Genomic DNA, 15229 nt, shown 5'->3' with positions numbered 1-15229 from the left:
CTTTACAGACGAGTCCAGATTCTGTGTAAGAGGACCAGATGGAAGGGAAAGAGTATGGAGAAGACCAGGAGAATGCTATCTTGACTGCATGATCTCTAAATGCACACCGTTTGAAGTTGGCTCCATTATAATCTGGACGGGAATATCTACCAACGAGAAAACGGAGCTTATCCTCATTGAAAATGGCTCTCTGGAGGCGACATGATATATTGATGAGGTTGTTCAGTATCATGTGGTTCCGTTCTCGATATTTGCAGGAGAAAATTTCATCTTTATGCATGATAATGCCTGTCCTCACGGTGTTCGGTGTGTGTTGGATTTTTTTGATGAAGTTGGTATCATGTCTCTTGAGTGGCCTTCATGCAGCCCAGACTTAAATGTGATAGAGCACGTATGGGATAATCTAGGACGACGTGTTCGAGGCAAGAGATCACCCCCAAGAAACAGTGCAACAATTGAGGGAAGCTTTACAGCAGGAATGTGGAAACATTGGGCAAGAATACATTAGTACTGTGGTAAGAAGCATGCCAAGCCAAATGGAAGCTGTCATCAGAGCAAGAGGAGGAAACTTCCGCTACTAGGTTGTGTTCTTGATGCGGATTACTCTATCAGCAACAAATTGTTTTAATGTGTGAACAGGTATTAATTCACACAAATTAATTCAAACCTTAATTTTATGATATTTTGTTTTATATATTACGATATTTGTATCGTAGAGTCATTTAATTTACCTCAAAAATCAATTTTGTTTCATAATAATTCATGAAATTTCCATAATTAAATATTACCTGGAAATATTCAAGGTGTTCCGTTTTTTTTTTTCCTGGTCAGTAGTTATATAAATAAGCATTGCAAGTCGAGACATACAGGCTAGTTTCCTATATTTGAATTTCTTTTTCTTTTACTCTGGATTCAACTTGTATAGGATATTAGCCACATAATATGCATTAATGTGTCTGAATAATATTCAGTCATTTAAATTTGGCTTCCAAAATTCAAACAGTCTGTTGGTCTAATAGGTAGACATGGGAATTTAGGGCAAATGCTTATTTTGTTCCTTAAGTATTAGTTCAAACATTTTAAAAATGTGTTCTCATTTCATGAAAAATTACGAACTTTGGCAGGGAAAATGTCTATGTTTATTGTTAGTGCCTATTTCTCGGTTTTAGTGTCTAAAATGTCTGTTTTCGTATATTTTAAAAATTGTCAACTTTTATAATTTTTACTACAGGTAGAATAATACTACTGTTAAACTATACAATGCACACTCTGTCACATCTGTGCTATCTGTGTAGCTGTTACCGACAATCAACATTTTGAATTATTATAAACAGCTGCTTTACAACTTGCCAAAGTTTGTGACATACCGGTACCAGTACTGTTCATTATTTTATTACACGACTCAGTGGACTAGTGTGATGAAGAAAAATGCAGGGTTTTTAGTGCTGAGGCTTGTGAATCATGGACGAAAAAAGTGAAGATCTCCCCGATGAAATTGAAACGAAATATGTAAGTAAGATTAGCCATGTCCTTCTAACTTCTGTTTGTGTAGAGCATTTTTTCTCAACTTACAGAATGATATTGACAGAAGAAAGACAGACAATTTGAAGATTATTATGTATTACAAAGCAAATTATGAATGAAGTGTTTTAATTTTTTGCTACTGTAACTTGTGTTTATTAATTTGTGTTAAACATTTTAATACTGATCAATTGATAATATTTGTGCCATTATTATTTGGTGATTCAGTAATTTAATCTTAATATATGCTAATTGTGGGTACTTGACTTTCCATCATTCACCCATATGAAGCCAGTTGTGTAGACCAATTTACCGACAAAGACGTTGCCCTGGGTGCGCCATAGAAGGCTGGTCTACACTACACCCGTGATGAAATGAGATGATAATGATTTGTTAGGATGCCACAGGGAAACCGGAACTCCCAGAGAAAACTCTTACGGCCTGGACCACATGCTTGCCCAACACTAGTTATAAATCAGTGGTACATCAGGAATCGAACTTGGGTCCACAGGTTTGTAAGTCCAGTGCTCTACCCACCAGACCACTGTAGTGTTATAAAATTCAATATTTTAACTGTCCATTTTATTATTTTCAGCCTAGTTCTCACTAATTGAACCTCCATAGCTTGGCAACAGAATCAATTCTTAGTCCGTGGTTCTTTTGGGGCTTTGTATCCTTCACGCTTTTGGATTCGGGGAAAATTCTTCGTGTCTTTTGATTTGGGGGATTGCCCTTTCAGGTATGTATACATTCAGGGTATTTGTTTTGGGTGATTGGATTCGGGAGAATGGGCGGAAATGAACATCACCATTCCATACCACAGCAATCATCTCTGAGCTCATTACTCTACATAATTTATGTGTCCTTCCTGCCCAATTCATGTATCACAAAGTAAAGTCATATTGTTTGCAGATGATACCTTTCTGCTTTCAAAAATTCCAAAGACGGAACCATGTATAATATCTACTGTTTAAGATATAAGCTCTTATATACACAATGTACAGTATATAAATATCTTCGAAAGATTGTGCTGTCAATTAATCCCACAAAATGTTAATATGTAACTTTTACAACAAGCAACTTTCAACTTCAAGGATATCAGATTATTTCAGTGAAACTTCGGTCTCTGTTACACATCACATGCAGGAGAAAAAACATACTTAGATCATTAAAATAGCGTCGTAATTGTAGCACACCACTCTCGAGACATGATGTGATCACTGATCACTGCGAAAGCTTTAAACCCATCCAACATACTCTAAATACCTTCCTTTCTTTTTATAATGTCACTTGATGATTATGTCAGACATATTCACATACGCAGTAATAATAACGTAATCGTAATCCAGTGGTACCACTGTCTGTGATGTCTCCTTATGGGGTTACATGAAAGATATCAGCTATGTACCTCTAATGCCTCAGAATCTACAAGAGGTGCAACATCGTATCTCTGGTGCTGTAGGTATGTTAGAGTACATGTAGCATGAGTGGACATATCGCCTTTATGTCTACTGTGTTACATGCGGAGAAACACTGAGTGTCTCTGAGATATACACTATAAAATTTTTGAGTTGCTCTTTCTGGTGTAACCATTTTCATGTATATGAGGGCTATTCATAAAGTAACTTCCGTTTATTTTTTACAAACCTGTGAATGACGTTACAGAATTGGGTTACAATACATTTGAAAGTCTACACTCTAGTTTATTTTTCCACATAGTTTCCAGTCACATTGAGACACTTGTCGTAGCATTTGACGAGCTTTGAAATTCCGTAGTTGTAGAATTCAGCCGCCTGCGACTGAAGCCAATCTACGACGCTGGTTTTCAACTCTTTGTCATTGTCAAAGCGCTTCGAGCCGAGCCACGTCTTCATGTGCATGAAGAGATGGTTATCACTAGGCACCAAATCTGGGCTATAGGGAGAGTGATCCAATACTTCCCAGTTGAACTCGCAGTTTGGTCGCAGTACGATGCGCTGTATGCTGCCGGGCGTTGTCATGCAGGAAAATCGCCCAAGAGCTCAACATGCCACAACGTTTGTTTTGAATGGCCCTTTTTAAGTTTGTTAGTGTGTTACAGTAACGCTCAGCGTTAATTGTGGCATTCCTCTCCAAGAACTCCACTAACAAAATTCCTTTTCTGTCCCAGAAGACAGTTGCCATGAGTTCCCTCATGGAAAGTGTTTGACGACACTTTGTGGGTTTTTTCGGGGAGTGAGTATGGCCCCACTGCATTGATTGAAGCTTTGTTTCTGTATTCACACACCGCACCCAAGTCTCATCTCCTGTCACAATCTGATCGAGAAAAGCATCACCTTCTCTTTCGTAACACTCAAAAAAGGACAGTGCTGCTCCCATCCACTGAGCCTTTTGTTCCTCAGAAAGGAGTTTAGGCACCCATCTGGCAGAAAGTTTCCAGTAGCCCAAATCTTCGGTAAGCACTTTGTACAGAAGAGTACGACTAATCTGTGGAAAATCCTCACTAAGCTCCGACATGGTGAATCTGCGGTTTGCTCTAACCCTTTCGTCAATCAAACGAATCAAATCTGCATTCACGATACTTGGTCGACCACTTCTCTCTTCATCATGGACATTGGTTCGTCCATTTTTGAACATACGGCACCATTGTCTTCTTACACCACCTTCACTCATTACGTCTGGCCCATAAACTTCACAGAGTTGGCGATGGATTTCACTAGCTTTACAGTTTTTGGCCACAAGAAATCTTATTACAGAACATACCTCACACCTGGCGGGATTTACGATTGCAGCACACATTTCGACAGCACGTGGCTCAGAGAGGAACAAAGACACGACCTTGACTCTACTGCTGCTCGACGCGTACTGCTTCACAGTACACTCCACCGCAAGAGCGGCGCCACTGTCTCTGTTGTTACGCACGCTATATGAAAACGGAAGTTACTTTATGAATAGCTCTCTCATATGACTATCGATAGTGATGCTATACCCATTTATAATCATGGTGTATATATTAATGTCGTCTATCATCTGATATCTTCTTTTGCCCCGAATTTTTCTCCCATTCACTATTCCTTCACTATTAATAAACTTACAGTAAAAATGATCCTAACACGCAATTACTAGCACTGTATAGGCATTGCAGACTCTCCGTTATGTACCAGAGATACAGTCGCAAGTTTTATGCGTGAATACATCTCTTTGGATGAAATGTTTTTATGCCCACTCACATTTGTCTTACATATCTCAACATTGTGAATTTTCTCTCTTCACTCAATTCCATTCGCGAATTATTTCAGTTTAACTTGTCGACTGTTACTTATTGCTTAATTGAGATTGTAGTCTGATTCGTTATGAATCGTTTGACAACTGCGAACATTCTGTCGCTTCACATTTCCTACTTACACTGTCATGCTCGTGCCTTAACTTCTCCCTTTTCCCGCAGACCTATCACTAGATGACATCAGCCACTCCAACTAAAGGTCACATTGGATACATTGATTCTTAAGTCTTTCGATCATCATTTACTTCACTGGAATATGTCATACAGTAGCGTGCAAATTAATCCGAACAATGTAATTACTTATGCAAAAACACTCAAACGGGATAAAAAAAAAAGGATCTAAGACATACCTCAGTAATCTATGTGGCCTCCCTTGTTCCTAATAACAGCTCTGAGACGATTTGGCATGGATTCCACTAATTTCCCACAAATATTCTTCATTTCTTCATCGCGAAACCATACACCAATCATCTTCTTCTTTGTAGAACAATCCATTTTTTGCATTCTTCTTTCGCAAATTGACCACAAATTCTCAATGGGGTTGATGTCGGGTGAGTTGCCTGGCCAGGGGAGTACGTACCTGAATATTCTTCTGTTGAATTCTGTAGTTTTTCGAGACGTATGGCATGGTGCCAGGTCTTGTTGGAACACACCTCTGCCATCCGGAAATGATTTTTGCAGCTGGGGTACGATTCTGGTTTCCAATAAGTGAATATATTTGTCAGAATTCATCATTCCCTTGATAGGCCCTTCATGTGTAAAACAACCCCAAAACATTACTTTAGGGGGGTATTTGGGTGCTTGTTGGAGATGAGCTGCTATTACTTTTTCGGATCCTTTCCTTACGTAAGAAACACGGTGGCCGTGGACCTCGAAATGAGACTCATCGGAAAAAAGTACATTCTTCCAGTCATTCACTGTCCAGTGTTGATGTAATTTTGCCCACATTAAGCGTTTTTTGCACATAACAGGGGTTAGCAGTTGCTTCTTAATAGGCTTACGAGCCCTTCGTCCAAGGCTTCCAAAAGCCTACGCCGCACTGTTGTGACGTGAATATTCGCCCCAGTGGTAGCCATTAACTCGCGGGTTAAGTCGACAGCAGTTAGTCTAGGATTTAATTTACTTTTCCTGACAATTAAACGATCATCTGCAGGTGAAGTCTTCCTTTTCCGGCCACAGTTTCCTTTTTTCTGGGGTGTGATGGATCCAGTCTCCCTGTATCGTTTTATGATCGAATTAACAGTAGCCAAACCGATGTGACATTCTGCAGCAATTTGCCTCTATGTCATAGAAGAATGCTCTGCAAATTTATAATTTTAGACTGTTTTCGTGGAGTTGTATCCATTTGTGAAGACGACAGAATGTACACAGGATTGCAGTATTAAGTCTTCAACACAACTGAAATGCTTATAAGTACAAAACGACAGGCAAAATGTCACATATTATAAAAAAAATAATAACGACAGACCTTCAACAATGGAATTACACGTACTACAGATGTCAATTAAAGCGGTATGAGCAGCTGTGAGGCCAACAATGACAGAAAATATAAAAATACGTCGTGTTCGGATTAATTTGCACGCTACTGTATAGTTTAGAAATTATAGACGCGACAAAACTCGTCTGAAAATGTGTTGGTCGACTTTCTGGGATGGGACCCTAGTTCCAGACCGAGCAAATAGGTGTATTCAAGTCAAAATAAGTTTGATAGTGGGCTAAAGTTCGTGAAAAATACCGATTCTATTGATGAATAAGGGGTACACTTGGCAGGATGTGATACCTTCACACGAAACTATGTATGATGGAAATACAGTATAATGGGCAGTTGTATTTTGGCTATTTACATACCAGTAACCTGATAAATCAAACCACGTTTCGTCCAACATGAAATGCATTTGGCGATCAATAAAGCCTTGCACAATTTCGTTCTGTAGACAAATCATTAAGAGTTTCTAATCATTTAAAACTGTCTGCTGGGAGTAACTTTAGGACACTCATTACTCTTACCAGTTTAGTTTCAACTGCAACCCATAAACTACTAACAGTACAATCGAGACATTCCAGTTTGTTTAGGAAGCCTACATATAGACTTTCTTGGACCCAACATGTATTCTGCTATAGATGTGAGTACAGTGGAGAGCACACGTGTATGGTTTAGCACACTTTCTGTCTCCCGAAATTCCTTGGCGAACAGTGAATAGTCTGTTATCACCAGTACTGATGTTGTATCTATTGTGGAATATTTCTTTTCATCGTCAAAATCCTAAAAGCAACTCGAGAGTCATTTGCTGCTAAATCCCCATTTGTTGCGTTTATGGTATTTCCAACAGGTTAGTATGGTTTATGACGAAATTCAGCTACAAAATCTGTAACACAAACGTTTACGTCAACAAGTCACTTTTAGCTGGGACACCTGGTATTATATTAGTACTAATTTATTTCATTTCTCAACTTTCTCTGTACGATATATCACCTGAAATGCTTACACAAGGTTTAAGATAGTGATGCAAAACAGGTTAAACTTGTTACACTAGAGAAAACAAGTAAGTTACTGCACTATTTCACTTTTTATCAAGTTTCTCGGCAATGCTATCAGTTTTGATAAAGAACAAGCAAGAAACTTACCACAACTCTTAAAAAAGTAATAAATTACTGGTATATCGTTTTGCCACTTCTTTTAAGAAATGTTCTATGCCACAAGCATAACACTGTAATACAGAGTTCAGAACAAGTTTAAGTATTTTCAGTTTTCTTAACCTTTACCATGGCTCTTGTATCCGGTGTGTCGAAATTACTTTTGGGACGAGCACAGAGTTTGTCTAGATTGGGTGCGGCTGTGAAATATGCTAGTACAGGTAATTATAAATGCAGTAAATACTAGATACATAGTCCTAGTTAAGAAGCATATAATTTAGAATGAAATAAATAGGCTACCGGTATATTAAAAGCATTGTGTTATAGTAGGCCTATTTTAAAATTTAAATAACTGCAATATATGAATACTGGTAAGTTATAACCAGACATCGGATTCTAGGGCAAATGCCTATTTTGTTTCTTTAGGAGAAAAGTAAAAATAATAATTAATATTTGTGTTTCATGGAAATTGAAAGGTATTCAAAGAGTTTTATAGTGCCCTAAAATGCCCTAAAACGGTTATTAGAGCCTAATTTGTTAATATTCGCCTAAAAATGCCTAACTCACTGTAAAGTTTCGCATTTTACTCTTACTTTTATAATTTATACATGCATTCACTGCGAAATTTAAGGCATTTAAAAAGTGGAAAGTTTGCTTCACACCGGCCATGAAACCATTGATAAAGAAAACAAAATGTTTTGAATCTCACGACACTCGCAATAGATTTCACCGAATTTAACATGTTTGGAGGCATAAATGCCGACAAAGAACCAACCTTAGTTTTGAAGCAGGCAACAATCACAATATGTGCTGCTACCGATTCAGAGATATACTATACTATAAAAATGACTGTTTTCAGTCTGAAACCGATTAGCTGTACTGCCCTTCAGAGTGTCATAAAATCACAATTTTTGGAGAAAGAGTGTTTTTGAAATATTTATGAAAAGTCGTAAAACTACGAATTAGTAGGGTAAACCGTTACAAAATATTTAAAAGAATGGCCCTCCTAGTGTTAACACTACCAGGAAATGCAACAATAAGTGCAACTTTGTATTTTTGTCCAATTGAATCTCAATAACAACGGTTCATTTGAATGCTCGTTAACAGTTGCTCTTTCCCTCACCTTATTTGTGTTGAGAAGTTTTGAGCGGTAGGACGTTTTCCTGTGAAGTTTAACGCGATAATGCCGAAAAATATAAGTGCAAAATCTATATTGATCCGGCAATGGCTAACAGAATATTCAGAATTCACTTATGATGGAAAAATAATATTGTGCAAGATTTGTAGCAAACAGGTATGTAACAATAGTTGAAATATATAAATTCTATTAATTTTAATGAGTAGGCCTATAATATTTATACATTGACTGAGCTATCCTGAGGTATAATTCTTTTTAAGACCACTACACTTTAACCTTTTAAATTCCGATAGTTAAAGTATTTGCAGGTCATTAAAATTTTGATTGTTCGAACCCACTAACTTTGTGATAGAAATACGGCAATGCAACAATTAGGATTTTATTTTAATTCAGTTTACTTTACATTTTTAGATTTCGCAAGAAAAGAAGTGCCACCTAAAGCAGCATGTGCAAGGAGCGGCTCATAAGGCTAAAGCTCAGCAAAAAAATCAACTGCAACAAACTTTACTAACACAGCCTACTTCATCCAATCTCAGCAGCAATTTCTATGCTGATTTAACCAGAGCGTTTGTTGCTGCTAACATTCCCTGGAATGCAATTGAAAATCCGGTTTTAAGACAGTTTTTACAAAAATACTGCAAACAAAATATCCCATCTGAGTCGACCCTAAGAAAAAATTACTTAGACAGAATATACAATGAAACTTTAGCTTCCATTCGGGAGGATATAGGTGATTCTTACATATGGGTCTCTGTGGATGAAACCTCAGATCCTATGAATAGGTATATAGCAAATATGGTAGTAGGAAAACTTAGTCCTGATGGACCTTCGATTCCACACCTCGTATGTGTTAAGGAACTTTCGAAAGTGAATAGCCAAGCCATTGCTTATTTTGTAAATAAAGGCCTACAGTCTTTATACTCAGGTAATATAGACGATTCTAAAGTTCTGTTGTTTTGTACTGATGCTGCCTTATACATGGTTGCTGCAGCTCCACTTCTTAAAACATTTTATCCTAACCTCACGCATGTAACCTGTCTAGCACATGGCCTTCACAGGGTTTCTGAAACAATCCGGAATGGATTTCCTCTTGTCAATTCGTTTATTTCTAACACAAAAAAATGTTTTTGTACAGCCCCATTCAGGATTTCAATATTCAGAGAGAACTTTCCAGATATCCCACTCCCACCTCAGCCGGTTGTTACACGATGGGGAACCTGGATTCAGTCAGTGGTGTATTATTCTAAGTATTTTAAAGAAGTGGTCACAGTTATTGATAAATTACCTGAAACTGATAATGCAGCGTGTGTGAAAGCAATGAAAGATTGTCTGAATGACTCACGAGTGAAAAACGATATTGCCTACATAACATCAAACTTTTCTTTCATACCTGCAAGCATTGAACAATTAGAACGTGAAAAACAATCTCTTTGTAGCCAAATAGCAATAGTAAAGGAAGCTCAAGTGAACATACATTCTGCTTTGGGCGAAACTGGGAAAAAAGTTAAAAATAAGTGGGACAACGTATTAAATAAGAATGTAGGATTTTCATTGTTGGAAAAAGTATCAAGAGTGATATCGGGGGAAAGTGTAAATGTTCCAGTAAGTATTGATGTTTCTATTGTACCTAATTTAAAGTTTGCGCCTCTCACATCAGTTTCGGTTGAAAGAAGTTTTTCTGCTTTCAAAATGATTCTCAGTGACAAAAGGCAAAGGTTAACTGTGGAGAATTTAGAAAAAATTCTGGTGGTGTACTGTGCAGATAATTATAATAAAGTCTGAGCATGGAACTGAATTTCAATAACTTAAAATGAGTAATCTTGATATAAATAATCATTATTTCATTAGTTTCAATATATTACATTTGTGCAGCTCTGTTTATAAATATAATATAGTATTCTTTTTTAATGTTTAAACATACTTTTTTGTGCGTATTTTAGTGTATAACTAAAAATTTCAGTGAAAGAAATAAGTATGATACCTTGATGTGCCTAAAATGCCTATTTTCATTAAAATAGAGCCTAATTTTACAAATTTTGAGCTTATTTTAGGCGCCTAAAACTGCAATTTTTAGTGCCTAAAAATCCGATGTCTAGTTATAACTATGTATATTATATCCTAAAGAACATTGTGTCATATTTTAAAATTTAAATAAATTCTGGGCGAATCCAGAAATGCATATAGAGTGTTAGTTGGGAGACCGGAAGGAAAAAGACCTTTGGGGAGACCGAGACGTAGATGGGAGGATAATATTAAAATGGATTTGAGGGAGGTGGGATATGATGATAGAGACTGGATTAATCTTGCACAGGATAGGGACCGATGGCGGGCTTACGTGAGGGCGGCAATGAACCTTCGGGTTCCTTAAAAGCCATTTGTAAGTAAGTAAGTAGTACCGGTATATGAATACTGGTATCATAAAGAATATGGGGTCACATATTAAAATTTAAATAACTGCAGTATATGAATACTGGTAAGATATATATATATACTAGCTGTACCCTTGCGCTCTGCTGCGCTTATTACAAATAAATATAAAGTAATTAAATAATTAAAATAGAACATTGGGTCCAGGGAACATTCGCGTTTGATAGAAGAATAAATCGTTTAATATGCTACTGTACTTAATTTAAATTGTATTTAAATAATTAAAATGCTATCATTTTGGTTCAGAGACCACTCATTTGGTGCAAATATAATTCGTTTAACATTTTTCTAAATTAGTCTTAAATGCATCCTTTCATAAATAACTCCAAATTAATAGAATTGGTTGTGTACAAAGATCATTTTTATGTTAACCTTATTGTGCATCTTTTTGTTTTGTTAAGTTTATTTTATTCACGCCTTAACATCTGTGGTCATGTCGTGTGTTTAGAATGTGTGGATATATCAGCAGGCCGTTTTTACTCTTGTTGAGTTCCTGTTTCTATTGTGTGTTGTAGATGGCTTGTGTTCATGTAACTGATTATAGACTTTGATTAATGTTTTTGGAATTGGTAATTGAGGTGGTGATGAATAATGGCATGTATCTTTCCAATCCGACATTTGCCTTTATGACTAAGGGAAATAATGAAAAACCTCAGTCAGATTGGTCGGCCACGGGGTTTGAACCTGGGACCCCTGAATGCATGTCTCAAATGCTACCACCTGAGCCAACTCGCTCGGTTGTATATCATTGTTTATGCAAATAAAAAAATGAGGTACCCTACATAAATATTATTTTAAGAAACACAGGAAACGAATATGGGTAAATTATGAGCACAGGAATACCATTTCATGACACCTTTTAAAATAACTCAGCTCCAGTGATCTCTATGGAAAATGAGTGTATAAAATTAGAGTATTTTATGTGGACCAAATAAAGTTGCAATAATCAAGTTATACAATATTTCGACAGAATATCAAGTTTTCTGTGCGAACAGATTTCTTTTCATCTTACCTCAGTCCTCATTTGTAGCATTACATCCATCTAGAGAAACTACAAATTTCAAATAGTGAAGGTTAATTAGCTTCTGAGATTACTTCATACAAACACACAAAATATTCTCTGTATATTAATATTGATAAACATCAAGGCCGCCTTAAATAGACGGAGTCATTTGTTTTGATTTCATTGTAGCCATCGTCGTCGTTCCTGCAATAACTCCTATGTCACATATCGATTTTCAGATTTTTGTTCTACTAAATTACTTAAATAGTGATGCAGCAAATAATACAATCTACTATATATAATTTAATTATATTCCTTTCTTTCGAAAATGTAAGAATTCACGATCTCCTATGCACTACTGCCATAGAATGAATAAATTTGTTTTTATTCCTACTAAAAAATTTAATATTTTGCACATAGAAGTTACGGAACAACGACACTATAATCTGAAGCGGCGGTGGAAATGTATTGTATTGTTATTTTAAAACTCTTGTATATCCTTAAATATCAGTCCTATCAACTGGGATAAAACTTATCGGAAATAATTTTTAAAGAAACGTTTGTTACCGGTATGTAACATTTTTCACATAAATCAATTATAAGCGAGATATTTCGGTTTATTTAATTCAGGCCCCCTTATTACCTCCCTTTTAAATAAAGTATTTTGAATGCTATATAGCCTAAAATCTAAGTTACAACGAACTTAATTTATATTCCAATTTTCATCGAAATCCGTTCAGCCATTATCGCGTGAAAAGGTAACAAACATCCAGACAGACAGACTTAAATATCAGTCCTATCAAAATTTTGCCTGGAATAAAACTTATCGGAAATCATTTTAAAGAAACTTTTGTTATGTACCATTTTTCACAGAAATCAATAATAAGCGAGATATTTCGGTTTATTTAATTCAGGCCCCCTTATAACCCCCATTTTAAATAAAGTATTTTGAATGCCATGTAGCCTAAAATATAAGTTATAACGAACTTAATTTATGTTCCAATTTTCATCGAAATCTGTTCAGCCATTATCGCGTGAAAAGGTAACAAACATCCAAACAGATAGACAGACAGACAGACAGACATACAAACAAAAATTTCAAAAACGCGATTTTCGGTTTCAGAATGATTAATTATACATGTTAACACCAATTATTTTTGGAAAAGCGAAAATTACCAGAAAAATTTCGCTTAGTATAGATATATACATAATACCATAAACAATATTGGGTCATATTTTAAAATTTAAATAACCGTAGTATATGAATGCTGGTAAGAATATTGGGGGACCCGACGCTGCAAGGCACAAGGGATAGATGAAGAAGAAGAAGAAGAATATTGGGTCATATTTTAAAATTTAAATAACTGTAGTATATGAATGCTGGTAAGAATATTGGGGGACCCGACGCTGCAAGGCACAAGGGATAGATGAAGAAGAAGAAGAAGAATATTGGGTCATATTTTAAAATTTAAATAACCGTAGTATATGAATGCTGGTAAGAATATTGGGGGACCCGACGCTGCAAGGCACAAGGGATAGATGAAGAAGAAGAAGAAGAATATTGGGTCATATTTTAAAATTTAAATAACCGTAGTATATGAATGCTGGTAAGAATATTGGGGGACCCGACGCTGCAAGGCACAAGGGATAGATGAAGAAGAAGAAGAAGAAGAATATTGGGTCATATTTTAAAATTTAAATAACCGTAGTATATGAATGCTGGTAAGAATATTGGGGGACCCGACGCTACAAGGCACAAGGGATAGATGAAGATGAAGGAGAAGAAGAAGAAGAATATTGGGTCATATTTTAAAATTTAAATAACCGTAGTATATGAATGCTGGTAAGAATATTGGGGGACCCGACGCTGCAAGGCACAAGGGATAGATGAAGATGAAGAAGAAGAAGAATATTGGGTCATATTTTTAAATTTAAATAACCGTAGTATATGAATGCTGGTAAGAATATTGGGGGACCCGACGCTGCAAGGCACAAGGGATAGATGAAGAAGAAGAAGAAGAATATTGGGTCATATTTTAAAATTTAAATAACCGTAGTATATGAATGCTGGTAAGAATATTGGGGGACCCGACGCTGCAAGGCACAAGGGATAGATGAAGAAGAAGAAGAAGAATATTGGGTCATATTTTAAAATTTAAATAACCGTAGTATATGAATGCTGGTAAGAATATTGGGGGACCCGACGCTGCAAGGCACAAGGGATAGATGAAGAAGAAGAAGAAGAAGAATATTGGGTCATATTTTAAAATTTAAATAACCGTAGTATATGAATGCTGGTAAGAATATTGGGGGACCCGACGCTACAAGGCACAAGGGATAGATGAAGATGAAGGAGAAGAAGAAGAAGAATATTGGGTCATATTTTAAAATTTAAATAACCGTAGTATATGAATGCTGGTAAGAATATTGGGGGACCCGACGCTGCAAGGCACAAGGGATAGATGAAGATGAAGGAGAAGAAGAAGAAGAATATTGGGTCATATTTTAAAATTTAAATAACCGTAGTATATGAATGCTGGTAAGAATATTGGGGGACCCGACGCTACAAGGCACAAGGGATAGATGAAGATGAAGGAGAAGAAGAAGAAGAATATTGGGTCATATTTTAAAATTTAAATAACCGTAGTATATGAATGCTGGTAAGAATATTGGGGGACCCGACGCTGCAAGGCACAAGGGATAGATGAAGAAGAAGAAGAAGAATATTGGGTCATATTTTAAAATTTAAATAACCGTAGTATATGAATGCTGGTAAGAATATTGGGGGACCCGACGCTGCAAGGCACAAGGGATAGATGAAGAAGAAGAAGAAGAATATTGGGTCATATTTTAAAATTTAAATAACCGTAGTATATGAATGCTGGTAAGAATATTGGGGGACCCGACGCTGCAAGGCACAAGGGATAGATGAATAAGAAGAAGAATATTGGGTCATATTTTAAAATTTAAATAACTGCAGTATACGAATAGGCCTACTGGTAAGTTATAGATATAGTATTAGTATTAGTATTTATTTATTTAACCTGGTAGAGATAAGGCCATCAGGCCTTCTCTGCTCCTCTACCAGGGGATTACAACTATAATATGAAGAATAAAATTGCAATTAATATTAAATTTACAATTACAATTACAATAAAAATTAAAGTATGACAAGATTACCTGATTAATGAAAGCTAGACAATTTATCATAGAAGTTAAGAACAAAGAACATTTTTGTATTTAC

General features: G+C 36.1%; 1 protein-coding gene across 3 annotated transcripts in view; it reads left to right on the top strand.

The window, feature by feature from the left end:
* Positions 1 to 7437: 7437 nt before the first annotated feature.
* The window catches only part of LOC138705962 (probable enoyl-CoA hydratase, mitochondrial), a 36429-nt gene continuing 28637 nt past the window's right edge, over positions 7438 to 15229 (top strand). Inside the window, exon 1 of one of the 3 annotated variants that reach the window (XM_069834777.1) lies at positions 7438 to 7638. In XM_069834777.1, coding sequence (XP_069690878.1) covers positions 7548 to 7638 — 91 coding nt within the window. In that variant the 5' untranslated portion in view covers positions 7438 to 7547. The remainder of the gene's footprint in view (positions 7639 to 15229) is intronic. The other 2 variants (XM_069834778.1, XM_069834776.1) reach the window with 2 other exon arrangements.

Source organism: Periplaneta americana, chromosome 9 (genome assembly GCF_040183065.1).
Source record: "Periplaneta americana isolate PAMFEO1 chromosome 9, P.americana_PAMFEO1_priV1, whole genome shotgun sequence".
In the NCBI taxonomy this organism is placed as follows: Eukaryota; Metazoa; Arthropoda; class Insecta; order Blattodea; family Blattidae; genus Periplaneta; species Periplaneta americana.
The sequence above is the reverse complement of the archived record's forward strand: the minus strand, read 5'-3'. Positions and strand labels throughout refer to the sequence as shown.